We start from the raw sequence: 14,298 nt of genomic DNA, 5'->3' as shown, positions 1-14,298 counted from the left end.
CCCTGATTTGAAAAAAAAAATACATTATCAATCGTCGTTCTTTACTTAGGCAGTGCTATTTTGCTGCTTATGATTTCGAATTCACCTTTTGACAAACTTGATTTAAACACACTTTGCGTAATTAGATGAGGATCTTCTTAACATTTATTAATAGTTTCAAATTATCACTCTGACACAAATTTATTACTCTTAGGGGTCTTAAAGGCTATATTTGCCTTTAGATAAATTTGCTTGACAGCAATCTGCCATAAAAATGAAAGAATATCTAAATTACTCGCAGAACATGTACAAAAACTGGTCATTATGATTAACAATTTTAATTTGCAATATATATCCAGTGGAATTATTATATTGACTTTCCACAACTAAGATGTTTATATTTTTATTATGCAATGAACTTTCTCTCTTAATATTCATTTTATCATTTATTCAATCAATGAAGTTATTTCAAAAAACTTTCCATATATTTTTTCATATTAAGACCTTAAACCTTAATATTAGCGGATAGCCGGAAATATTTTAGCTGACAGCCCACTAATTATTTCGTTTAGTAGGCTTAAGATTATTTGAAATTTTTTAAGTCAAATCTAACAGAAACTTAAAGTGTGTGATAAGTTTTTCAATTAGCCAAACACTTTTGATTAGTTAAGTCCGTGAAAAAGCCTAGAATTGAGTGAAAATGCCCAAAGCCAATCAAAGCAAATTTAAAGGTTGACAGAAGCAAATGGAATGACAACTTGGTAAAACTATTGAACTTGGTATATTTTTACATGTATACACCAGATACATATAAGAACCTGACTGTTGATTTTTTTTTTTATAACGAGTTTAAACGTTATGCTATAAAACACAAGAAAGAATAAAAGGAATGAGCAGTGTTCTTTTGATAAAGAGTCTTAACGGATGTTATACTGAGGAAACATGAATCAGGTTAGAAAAAAATCATTACTTTCTTCTACTTTCTGTAATAAATAAAGTAAGTGATAAACTTAGAAAAGAATACGTCAGTTTTTATCTACTTCATTAAGATAAATTTAATAAAATACATAAGCAAGAAAACTAACGATTACTGGTGTTGTTTACTGTTACATTGATCCTTGAGACAGCCTTACTTACCTTGGTGACATTAAATAAAAAATGGTTTTTACAATGAAGACATTTAAACTGTAACAACCAGGAACAAGATTATCTTCTTGCAACTGAGAAAAGTTTCGAAGAAAGTTAAGATAAAGTTTTGAATTAATTAAAGGCTACAGTGATGATAATGGTAAAGTAAGGTTCCGAAGCATCGGGACTTCAAATGACAGAGGAGAATTTCTATTTTCCTCTTTCGATAATAGAGTTTTTTGAGAGAAATTGCTTTCAGATTGTTTTGGGTACCTGATGATACAGTCTGTTGGAATAGACGGTTAGTCAGGCAGCCAAAAGCAATTTTTGTCCTTATCATCCAACTATATAGGGCCACGTAAAAATCCGGCTTTCCCCAAACGGGGTAGTAGGATGTTATAGAAATAGATTTACTGGCAAGGGCAACTTCCTTGGAATGTTTAAGGAGTGATAGTTTTAATAAATCAGATTAAAAAGAAGTTTGTGTAGCTCCATTTGTCCCAGGCCCCCTGGTGCAGAAATGAGATGTTTTAATTTTAGTAGTAGTAGATTTTGATGCAAGGAAAGTCTATAACCCTTAAGAAAACTTTCGAACAAAATAACGAGGAATTGGGGTGATAAGAAAGTAATAGGGAAAGATTTAAAATATGGGCAGAACATTTTTACATTGTGCTAAGCCCTGTTTGAGTTACTAGGAACGAAATAGATGAGAATAAAAAGTTTTGACTTTGGATATGAATAAAAATGTATTTTGTTAGGAAAAATCTGTTAACGTAACGATTAGATTTAATAAATCGCGCTACTGATCCTAGTAGTGTAACAAATGACTTTTTTAGCATGGTGGTTATGCGGTTAAAGACAACTACTGGACACTATAAAAATAAAAAGCTGCTGTAGCTTATGAAAATGTTTGTTAAAATGTGGAAGAACCCAGAGATTCTAAGGGAACTAAAATCAAACGCTTCACTGCAAAAAGTGATAAGAGTGAGCTTATTAACAATAAAAGCATTAGCTTGATTTTTGTAGAAAGGGAATGATCTGGTATAACATAACAAAATAGAACGATCAAAAATAGGGTTTTAAAGGCAAAATGAAAATACTGAAGAAAACACAGAAAGTGAACATTTCAAAAGAACAAACACCCACGAAGGTGTTGTCCAGTACTACAGAGAAGCTGCTGAAGTCTACAAATACAAACATTAGGCATAGCTTTGAACAGAGATTCAGGTTTTTTAAGAAGAAATGATTTGTATTTCGGTTTTCTCAAAAGAGAAGCCAATATTTTAGAAATGCCTGAAATAAACCATGAACCACTTCTCAAATCAAATAATCCAATACATCATTAACCCCTTAGGTCTCAAAGGGTATCCACGAAAAATAAAATAGTTAAAATCAGAAACTAAGTGATCTAGTTCTCCAATTTATTTAATTGCTGCTACGTTTTTTTTGAGAGAATGAAATTTCTTCTTTTATTTCTCAGTTGTTCGTTACTATCCGTTGATGGTAGTTTATATTTTTTCGGATTTTTGAAAATCACACATATTGATGAATAACTTACTTTATTGTTGTTTTGTATTTGATTTTTATAAATTCTGGTCTTTTATTGAATTTTATTTAATTCGTTGGTGATTTTTCATTGGTTTTGTTGTACTTTTCGTGTTTGTTTTATTTTTCTTGCTTTTAACTTTATTATATCATTTTTTTTGCACTGAATTAGAGACGCTGCTGTTCTCTCAAAACATTCACTTTATGTTTTTTTGCTTAGTAATTTCATTTAGCCTTTGAAAACCCCATTTTGATTGTTTTCTTTCTTTTAGACCTTAGAGATTCTTTACCTTTTAACCTTAGAGATGCTGTAGATATTTTCTCAATACAAGAACAGTATGATTTTAGAAAGGATGTATAACAGTTGAAAACAGGGATGAAACCTTTTAATCGACAGTGAATAGATATAAAACAAAATTTTAACTGAATATTTCAAACAAATTTACAGTGTTCATTATCAGGAGCTAAACTAAAAGACATCAATAAAAAAAAAAATTATACTGAATAAACTAATTACATATAGTTTATTGCTCTTATTTTTTCAATACAACAGCGGAAGCAAATCTGTTTTACCTTATCGTGTCCGGCTCATTAGATTTATCTGACAAATCAGGTGGACGGAGGTGATAGCTCTTAGGTGAGGTGAGATTTACTTTATTTGACCTAAGTAATTTATCATAAATTTAATTTAATCCAAATTCACCTCTATCTTGGCTTATGGAATTATTGTTGAGTAGTTTTTCATTTCATTTTGATTGTTTCCCTGAAACTTTGCTTGAAACCATAGTGCTTAGAAATCAAAGAAACATTTTCAAACAAAATTAAATGATTTGGATAATTCTAAGTATGTTCCGATAGATCCGACGTGAAATCTTCAGTTTTTAAATTTGGGTTGAAGGACGATAAAGTAGAATTATGAAGTCGTAATAATCTCATTTTTAAATTCTGGTTAGTAAGTCCCACATAAGAACTTCCACAAGTACATGGAATTTTATAAACCCTACTTGGCTGCTCTACGGAATTCCGATCCCTTCCAGAATAAAAAAATAGCCAAATTATTGCTACCTCTTAAAGATACCTTTAAACCATTATTTTGTTAAATTCCTTTTCTGTTTTTCACTCAGCCCTGGGACATATGGTTCAGAACAAAGCAAATTTTTCTTTTCTGCTGTTTCCAGAATATCCTTAAAAAATTCTAGTTTATTTTTTTATTCTTTTCAGAAAAGACTGGTCAAATAACCAGCCTGGATAATGGTTACTTATTAAAATTTCTTTCAACAACAATAATTCCTACTCAATGAATTTTGGAGAACAGCTTCTAAAATTGCGGTTAGTTAAGGATATGATTAAACCAGTTTTTCCTTGGCGAGCATGACCAGAGAAGAATGACAAATATCTATTATTGATAGCAGGTTTTCTGTAAATTTTAAAATCCAGACTATTTTCATTTTTATAAAAGAAAAACATCCAGAAATTGAAGTTTCTTATCCTCTTATAAATTTATTGTAAGTTTTTTATCACCTCCCATAAAATCAAGATGTTATAGAAAAAAAAATTTTCATTTCTTTCTCCCAATAAGTAGTGTGCACGTGTGCACATATTGTTTTTGAGTGACGTGATCTTCCCCTTTAAGTATTCTCTGAAAGTTTTAACTTAATACTTGAATAAGCTCTAGAGACACACTATTTTGAAAATATACATGCACAAAACGTCTTTTGGTTTAGTCCAAATTTGCCCTTAATAAAGTACACGGAATATTATGGTAGTAGTTGTAGTATTATAGATAGCATGCAAATTTTTTGAATAATTTTTGTAAGTTCGATTGTTTTCCTGAAAATTTGCTTTTGGCCTTGGTCTCTAGAAATCAAAGAGACACTCTCGAACAAAATAAACGATTTCGATAATTTAAAATATTTCCCAATAGAACCGCCTGGAAATCTTATGGATAATGAAATAGAATTTTGATGTTGTAGAAATCTCATTTTCAAATTCTTATTAGTACGTTCCGCATCAGACCTTCAACAAGTACATATGATTTTATAAGCCCCACTGTGTTGCTCTACGGAAGCTCGATACTTCAAGAATTTAAAAGGCTACCCAAAGTATTACTACTTCCTAAAAGTACCTTCAGACAATTATTTTTAAAAGTCTTTTAAGTTTTTCACTCAGTCCTGGAACATATGGCAAAGAACAAAAAATATCTTTCTTCTCTGTTGTCTCCAGTATATCGTTAGAAAATTATAGAATTTTTTTTCCTTCTTTACGAAAAAGTCTGGCCAATTAACCAGCCTTGATAATGGTTACTTGTTAAAATTTCTTTTGACAACACTAATTCCTCCTTAATAAATTTTGGAGAGCAAATTCTAAAAAAAGGGTCAGTTAAGGATATGATTAAACCAATTTTTAGTTGTTGAGCATGACCGGAGAAGAACGACAAAAATCTAATATTGTTAGCAGTTTTTGTGCTAACTTTAAAATCCAGACTATTTTCATTTTTGAAACAAGAACATACGGAAATGAAAGTTTCTTATCCTTTTCTAATTCAATTGTAAATCATAAATCACGTGCGCAAAAATTAAGATGTTTTGTAAAACATTTCAAGTTCTCCTCCCCATTATTCCATATTGAAATTATGTCATTCATATATCTCCCCCAAAATTTGTGTTTAAGAAAATATGGATCTAACGCTATTGTTTCGAGGTTTTCTACAAAACAAATTGCTTATAAATGACTTAAGGGGGCCCCAATGGGTAAACTATTTTCTTGTTCGAAAAAACCCTCTCTGAATTAAAAAAAAATAAGAAAATGTGTTACACAACCTAACTAAATTCATAATTACACCGACTTCAAAAAATTTTGAAAATCTTTAAATATCTTCCTTTCAAGAAGAATTTCTGCGGTCTTTGCATCAATACTCGTATACATTGGTGCTATGTTGAAATTTGAGATTATAGAAATTGAAGAAATTTTTCGTTTCTTTTAGTTTCTTTACAAATTCTGATGAATTTTTGATGTAAGAAATTTGTGTCAACATGATGGTTTACATAACGACACTAACCACTTAATCAGAGCACTTGTTGGTGACTTTGTAATTGCAACAGTTGGTCGTAATGGTAGACTCGGCTTATGCAGCATAGGAAGTCAATATAATTTAAGTAAAAAAGAACTTCCTTTGTAAAAATTTGTAAGAAAGTTGAGATTTAATCTTCCCTTTTTCCTTCAAACTCTTTAACTCGTTCTTAGACTACATTGTGTACGAGTCTGACGGGTCAAAAGAAAGTTTTTGTACGTTTTTTTTTCCTTTCAGTAAAGCGTTTAATTTTGAATCGAATCTCTTGTTGTCCATTACCACTAAAGTGTTATCCTTTTCTGCTTTTGTAATTTAATTTAATTTTTTTTTAATTTTGTAATTTTATTTTTGTAATTTTATTTAATTTTAGAAGCTCTTACTAGTCTTTTATCTTTGATTAGGATGGAGTTTCTATGAAAAGATGTTTCTATTGAAGAAATAATTTCTTCTTCTCGGACTTTATTAGTTTTAGAGAAAAATTTTGAAGCTTTTTCTAATATGGACTTTTCTTCTAATGTTAAGGTCCTTGATGAGAGTTAATTATACTTGGTTCAAGAGTTGATGAAGGTGTTACGGCCTTAGTTTTAGATAAATTTAAAACAATTTAAGTAATGTTTCTCTGAAAAGGTCAAAATCATGATTGAAGTGAGAAAAAGTGAGAAAGAATTCACCTTTTTTCTATATAATATTTTCCAGGAAAAGTTTATGTTTCACTAATAAAGTTCTGTTTCTCCTTTTATCTTTAATCAGATGATTTAAAAGCTTGAAATATGACCACGTTCGAAATTTTTTCATTTAAAAGTGCCTAAATTTAGATTGAATTTTATTGAAGGTTTCAAAATCCTTTTCTTCTTACAGTGATAAAGAAAATCTTATTGATTTATAACATTTGCGTGACTATTATAGGTGTTAATATATTTAGAAACCTCTTTGGTCATATTATCCATATGTAATCGACGCAAATAAGTTTGAACACCACACTGTCTTTCCATGACAAAAGTATAACAGTTCAAAATAGGGATGGAACCTTTTAATCAACAGTGAACAGATATAAAAATATTTAACTGTATATTTCTAACACATATACGGTGTTCATCATCAGCAGTAAAACTAAAAGAAATCAATAAAAACAAAACATAATTCATACCCAATAAACTAATTACATATAGTTTATTGCTCTTATTTATTTCAGTGCAACAGCGGAAGCCAATCTCCTTGACCCTTACAAGGCTTTCGCATAACTAGATGAAAGTATAAGTTAAAAAACTAGCCAAAGTGTTACTAGACAAAGTCATTACATTACAATGCAACAGTTGACAAAGATTTTGAATTTTTCATAAGAGACTTGAACTAAATAAGGATTTGAAAATAGTATCATATGGGAGAATCTAAGGATAAACCAAGTAGAATTGAATTAAAATAGCTTTAAAGTGCTTAGTAAACGATTTACATGACGAATATTTTCTTTTCAAGTTATTACAGCATTGAAATTGAAAATAAAAGTTACAGAGAAATAAACTAAGACAGTTACAGTGATAAGTTTAAAACAAGTGATATCATTATAAATAAAATGTTAATTATATTTTCAATCGTACTTTCCAAGACTGTTCAAGTCAATTTTCAGTAAGGTGCCAATGACGCAGTAGGTCTTAGACTTTTATAGTAAGAGAAGGAAGCAAAACCTGAATTCTTGTTTGTTGTGAGTTTTGTTCGTTTCATGCTTGACACAGATATGATTTTTGAGAACTAATTTTTATAACTTCTTCCTGAAAGCTTTAACCTAATACCCAAAACTTTTAATAGGACATGACAAATGCATCTTTGGATCCTCTTAAATCAAATAGAATCTAATTAAATAGCTTAAAACTACGTTGGTCATTTTAACTTTGAGAACTTTTTGAATAATCCGAAGGTTTGGTAAGGGATGGAGAACTAAGTTACGCTTTGCATAAACTTTAGTTTAAAATAGCACTCGCGGAGAAAATAAAGGTGATACTAATAGACAAGAAAACTATGTAACCAGGCTGTCATAAAGATACATTTTTTAAACTTTTGAATAAGGAAACAAAATTTCAGAAACTATTGAACAAAATTAAAACACCTTAAGTGGGTGATGATTGTAATATAGGCATATTAGAGTTATATTAGTAACATGTAAGATATTAACTAACACCTTCCAAACATGATGTGGATATTCAATTGACAAAAAGACAAATTGTATATGCTACAACTTCTATTATCTATGCTACTACCGTTCTTACAACTAATAATACTGCTACCATCTATGATTACTACTTCTATAATATTAGTATCTATATCATTAATCGTATGAAGCTGAAAATTTTAGGGAATAGGAAGGCGCAATTTAAACTAAATCAAAATTTAGTTTCTTCAAATTTGGTGTCAAAGAAGTATATATTAGAATGACTTGAATTATTAACTTGGAGCCTATAGGAAATGATTGGTAAATGATAAGGGGTTTTACTTCTTTGGCTAACACCTACGCTGTATGAAAGTTGGGTCTAATATGTAAATTTTAAACGATATAAGCTGTACATGAATTTCCAAACAAGCATTTACCATAACTTACTTTATATTATCTCATTATATGCTATTAAATAAACCTGATCTAAACAAAAACCTAGCAATTAATGTTATATCCTGGTTACGCAGTTTTGAAAAGAATGATGTTAAAAAAAATATTTGTTTTTGATTTATTAATCAATTAATCTTGACATTAAGGAAACACGAAAAATTCTGCAAAGTAGTTTATTTTTTACTCGATTTTCCCTAAGGGTACCAGCTAAAATTTCTTAGAAGTTTGTGGAATATTGAATTTTCTATTTTTTTACAATTTAGATGTGTTGAGCGTCAGTTGATTTAATTCAAAAGTTATATCGATATACCCAAGATCTTGTTACTCAATTTCTTTAGCTGTGTTATTGATTTTGAAGACACTTACTTTTGAATAACTTGAAGCACTCGTTGTCTTTTGATTTAATTTCGAACAACCTTAACACACCAAAAAAATTTGAATCGAATATTTTAAATTTGCTAACATATTACAGATACACTCTTTTAATATCGCAGATAAAAAAAAAAGTTTTATTTGGCTTCATATATTCTTTAGCATTTCATAATTTTCAAAGCTTAACACATGTAGCCTTCTAAGGAGTGTGATAGCTATACGTTTTCCATAAGCTATCTAGTATGTCATAATTTGGTTTTAAAGTCGCTCTTAATATTACTTTAGAGTTTCAAAGTGATATGTCAAACTGTTTAATAGATGTTATATTTTTATACTCTTAATAAACCGGATACATGCAGTTGTTTTAAATGGCGTATTTATATATTTACCTAAGCATTCACTGAATTTTAAATTTTTTTTTGCAAAATCGCTATGATTTTAGATAGACTCTCATAGCAGTCAGGTTATGCAACTGGGTGTAAGATCTCTTTTGATTTTGCTCAAAAAACCCTTTGAAACCCTTTCAATGTTTAAAAACCCTTTCGTAAACCTTTTCTTAAGAATCTTAACTTGATACTTTTGGCTATCCCTTTCATTTTTCCACTTTTGACGATATTGTCAGATCCTTCAGATTCCCATCAGCATTTAACTGGTACTCTCATTTGGACTTGTTATCTTCAGAGTTATCTTAATATTCTCTTTTAAATTTTTTGAAAGTTTCAAAATTATTTCCTTAACCATAAACTTGATACTACAGATACGCTTAACACATTTACATTTAGTTTGTGTATTGCTATATTTTATATTTCCATTTAATGTCTCCTGCTAATTTAAATGGCTAGGTTTTGCTGTTCTTTCAAAAATGTATGCGTCTCCCATGTTACAAGTTTACTCCAAAAATGCTGCCAGGACTAAACGGAGGTTTTCGACTAATTTCTATCCACTTCTTCAAAATCTCCCGTTACAGTCTGAATCCCGTCAATGTCTTTCTTTACACTTCAAGAGCCACCTAAGCTTGTCCTGAAAGTTTCAACAGAATACCCTTAATAAATCTTAAGAAAGGAACAATCATCTTTGACAAAATGTGTGTAAAAGGATTCATTTAATTCTCTTTAAAACCCATTGGATATTCAATTAAGGCTTAAAGTTAATGGAATTTTTCGCTCGTGCTTAGTACTTGTAACCTTCAGACAGCCTGGATGCATATAAATTACATCAAAATAATTCAATATCCCCGGAATGTTCAAACTAACATCTGTCTATGTTACCAATATATTACAGAGAGATTATGGATGCCTATTGAGTATTTTGATTTTGATCAATTTCCTTTCTATATTGTTAGAGTATTTTAATTTGAAGGCCTTTGGCATTACTGAGAATTAGCAAAAAAACCAGTCAAACAGCCTAGATACATATGATGAGTTTTAATTTACTTTCATATTCGTTCTAAATTATCTTGAAAACTTCATATTAATACCCTTAATAGTTTCAATAATGTTTCAGAATAAGTATTTATATTCACTATATGGATTTCAATGAGTACCTTAAAATTTTTATAAGGTGTCAATTAACTTTTGAGAGCCTTGGATCGAAAGGGTGTCTTTTGATTTTGTTCATTATATCTCTCAACAAACTTTAAGAAATGAAAGTTAAGGCCCATTAATGTTTCCGAGAAATGACGGATACACCCTTCTAACAACACGGACTTCAATATTGTCTTTTGATTTACTTTTATACCAAAAATTTGCCTGAAAAAATCAACTTAATTTCAACGACCATTTCTGAGATATATCCTAAAATGGATTATTATAACCTTGATGTGAAATATATTTCTTTCTTATTTAGTTTACCGGCCTGTTTAACAATTCTTAAGATTAACATTTTGAAACTATTAGGTGTTCCTGAGATGTTAAATGTTATATTTTTGAAAGTTTTGAGTCTAAGTAACATTTGAACTAATACAAGATCCCCTTTGAGATGATTTGAACGTTTCAAATTAGTTTCTTATTAAAATTAGGATCAGCAGATAAGAATACCTGTAAAAATTCAAACTAGAAAAGACAGGAAACTACTATTAAAGAATAAATGAAACCCAAAATTAACAAAAATTAAATAAGCAATCTAAACAATAAAATATAACACAAATACTAAAATAAATGAATAAATTACAAGAAATTGTATGAACCTTGAAGAGGGAAATAAAATGAATATTCAAATCAGGCTTAAAGTGAACAAAAGTCACTACAAAGAAAGTTTGGGTATTGTCTCCTTCTCTTAATGTAAAAGTCTAAAACCTATTGTGTCATAGGTGCTTTAGTTGAAACGAATTATATTACAAATATTTTCTTTTGTACTTATTACAACACTGAAAATAAACATAAGAATTACACTAAAATGAAATTTTGAATTGATGAGCTGTCAATAATTATTACCATTATATATTCATTATTCAGTTTAATTTTACTAGTTCTTTCCAAGACTGTTTAAGATAATATAGTTTCACTCCAAACAAAAGTTTGGAGACTGCCCTTTATACCACTCCTAACTGTAAAGTCTAAGACCTACTCCATCTTCGGTGCTCCACTGAAAACGAATTAGAGGAAAACTATTCTCTTTTTCGAATGTTACAGCATTGATATTGAAATTAAAAGAAAAATAAAAATAAAATTTTGCTCTGATAATTTTAAAACAAATAATATCATTATACATAATATATTAAATATGATTTTATTTGTACTTTCAAAGACTCTTCAAGACAATTTTAGTTTTTAAAGGTGCCAATGACACATTAGGTAGGCTTATACAGTGAGAGAAGGAAGCAAAACATAAATTGTTGTTTGTTGTGAATTTTGTTTGTTTAAAGCTTAATATGCATATAACATTTAAGTTTCATTCATTTTAAGATTAGTCTATTCATTTATATTATTACCTATTGTATTTTTGTTTGCTATTATTGTTTTTTTTTCTGTTCGTTTTCGGGTTTTATTTTTTCCTTAAGAGCAATTTAATGTAATGTATTTATTTATTTTAGTATTTGTGTTATTCTTTATTTTTATCATTGCTTATTTAATTTCTACTGATTTGGGGTTTTATTTATCCTTTAATAGTAATTTTTTGTCATTTTTAGTTGGAATTTGAACAGTTATTTCTATCTGCTGGTCTCAAGTTTTATATGGGCTATATATTTCATTGAAAAATTTTCTTTTCGGAAGGTTTTGTTACTAAATTTTTCTTTCGTTTTTAATTTATAAAATTCTAGTTTTAGAAGATGCCTTATTTCAAAATCTTCTTTTCTTAAACATTTAACTTTCATGAAAATATCAAAACTAATTTCAAGGTACCAAATTATCAAAGCTAACAAAGCATCTAAGTAAACAAAGTATCAAAGTAAACAAAGTATCAAAATAACAATAAGCCAGTTATCCTGTTCAGAGCCGTTTCTCCGGGGCTGGGAGAGGAGAAAAGCCCGGAAGGATATTTAATTAGCCTTTTAACTATTATAAACAAAATGATCATCTCATAATTTGGACCAGATGCCCTTTGGGAAAGTAAGGCGTGTTGCCCATTGATCACTTTTGACTCTTAAAATGAACTAAAGTTTTCATTTCCGATCAAATGAGCACCCTCCAAAGTTAATATGTCCACTACTTCAACAAGAAACTTACATTGTAATAATGGGCAACTTGCATAAGTTATAATCCTTTCACTTGGGGCTATGGAAGGTTTCTCAACCTCTAAGCCATAGATATTTGAATCGGACTATTTTAAAAAAATGGCTATTCCAAAATTGTTGGAAGCTTTATTTAGGGGGAAAAGGCACAAGAGGGGAGGAGAAGGGGACACTTTTTGATGAGTTTTGAATTTCAAAAAGGGTTTAATAAACTGTGGTTTCCAATCGAATGAACTTCCTCTAAAGTTAATATGACACCACCTTGCATAATGGCACTATATGTTGATGATAGGATGACGATATTACCAAAACCTTTTACGTAAAAACTTTAAAAGCCCTCAGAGGCCTAGGCTATAGCCCTTCCCCCGAATTTCAAGGGGGGGAGGGTATGTGGACTCAGATTTTTTGTCATCTGATCTTTGAAATATTTCAAGCAAAATGGCCATCTCCAAATTTGATCATGTGCCTTTAGAGGAGGTAGGGTTGGCGGGGGGGATGGAGGGCTTATGCCCACCGATGACTTTCGATGACTCTTAAAAGTTTAGAAAGATATATTATTTTCCAATCAAATTAACCACCTGTGATTTTTATATGGCTACCCTTTGCAGAAAAAACTCATATCCCCCTCTGGCATAACTTATAACACCTCACTAGGCTCTGGGGGGCTGTTTTGACCCCTGAGTTTTTTTTAATTGATCTTCAAATTATTTTGAACAAAAGGTCTGTCTCAAAATTTCTATTAGATTTATTTGGGAACAAAGGGATTTTTGGGGGTGGCTAGTGGCCGTCTGATCAAAATGATTCTTAAAAAGAGCACTGGGAATTTTGATTGGGGTATGTTGAACCCAAAATTTTTGTTTTCTTATCGTTGGACTATTTCACGAAAACTGGCAATCTCAAAATTTTGGTGTGTGTGTGTGTTTGTGTGTTTTTAAGGGGGATAAATGCTTTCTGATCCCTTTTGACTTATAAAAAAAGGGGAGTAGACTTTTTTGAGTTATAAAGAAATACTAGGCCTTTCAATTTCCAACCAAATGAGCCATAATTGAAGTTTAAATGACTTCCTTTTACATAAGAGCTTTATATACCCTTAGGGCATAATTTAAGTAACTGAAACGCGGGCTCAGGAGTTTGTGCTAAAACCAGAGTTCTATTTTTTGATTTTTGGACTATTTTTAAACAAAATGCCATTTCAAAACTTTTGTTGGATGGGCGAGGGGAAAAAGGGCGTGGGGGGCTAGTTGCCCTTCTGTGTCTTTTGACTCTTTAAAAGTATACTAGAACTCTTCAGTTTCTAATAAATTATCCCTCTCTAATGTTTATGCGAGCGTCCCTTGTAAAAAAACAATATATACCCCACGGGCATAACTTAAAAAACCTACCCGTTAACTTAAAGGGCAGATTCTGAGGGGTCGTTCTGAGCCGTTTTTTTTTTTCTTATCTAATGTTTAAATGTTTTTTATCCGATTGGCTTAGGGGAAAAGAACTCTCATCTCTTTTAACTGTTAAAAAGTGAACTAGATAATCCAATTTTCAGTCAAATGAACCCTTTCTAAGCTATGTGTGAGCATACAATCAAAAAGTACCACATATGCCTCCAGGAAATAACTTACAACCCATGCCTCCAGGCCCTTGGGGGTTTTGTCTATCCAAGAGTATTAACTATCTAATGTTTGAATTATTTAAAAAAAAAATTCCATCTCCAAATTTTCTCATATGGGACTCGGGGGAAAGGCCACGGGGGTAGAGGGCTTGTTGCCCTTTGATGTCTTTTGGCTCCTAAAATGTTAACTAGAACTTTAAATCAAATAACCCTGTTCCAGGGCTTATAAGAGCATCCCTTCTATAAAAACGAAATGTACCCCATGGCATAATCCACCCCTCGGGCCCTGGTGAGTATTGCCAAACCCAGAGTTTTTTTATATAAATTTTGAACTA

General features: G+C 30.5%; 1 protein-coding gene across 1 annotated transcript in view; it reads left to right on the top strand.

The window, feature by feature from the left end:
- The first annotated feature begins 833 nt into the window (after positions 1-833).
- Positions 834-14,298, top strand: part of LOC136033671 (uncharacterized) — a 29,863-nt gene continuing 16,398 nt past the window's right edge. Inside the window, exon 1 of the mRNA XM_065714504.1 lies at positions 834-930. Coding sequence (XP_065570576.1) covers positions 922-930 — 9 coding nt within the window. The 5' untranslated portion in view covers positions 834-921. The remainder of the gene's footprint in view (positions 931-14,298) is intronic.

The sequence above is a fragment of the Artemia franciscana genome, chromosome 12 (assembly GCF_032884065.1).
Source record: "Artemia franciscana chromosome 12, ASM3288406v1, whole genome shotgun sequence".
Classification (NCBI taxonomy): Eukaryota; Metazoa; Arthropoda; class Branchiopoda; order Anostraca; family Artemiidae; genus Artemia; species Artemia franciscana.
Note: the sequence above shows the minus strand (reverse complement) of the source record. Positions and strands in the feature narration are given on the sequence as shown.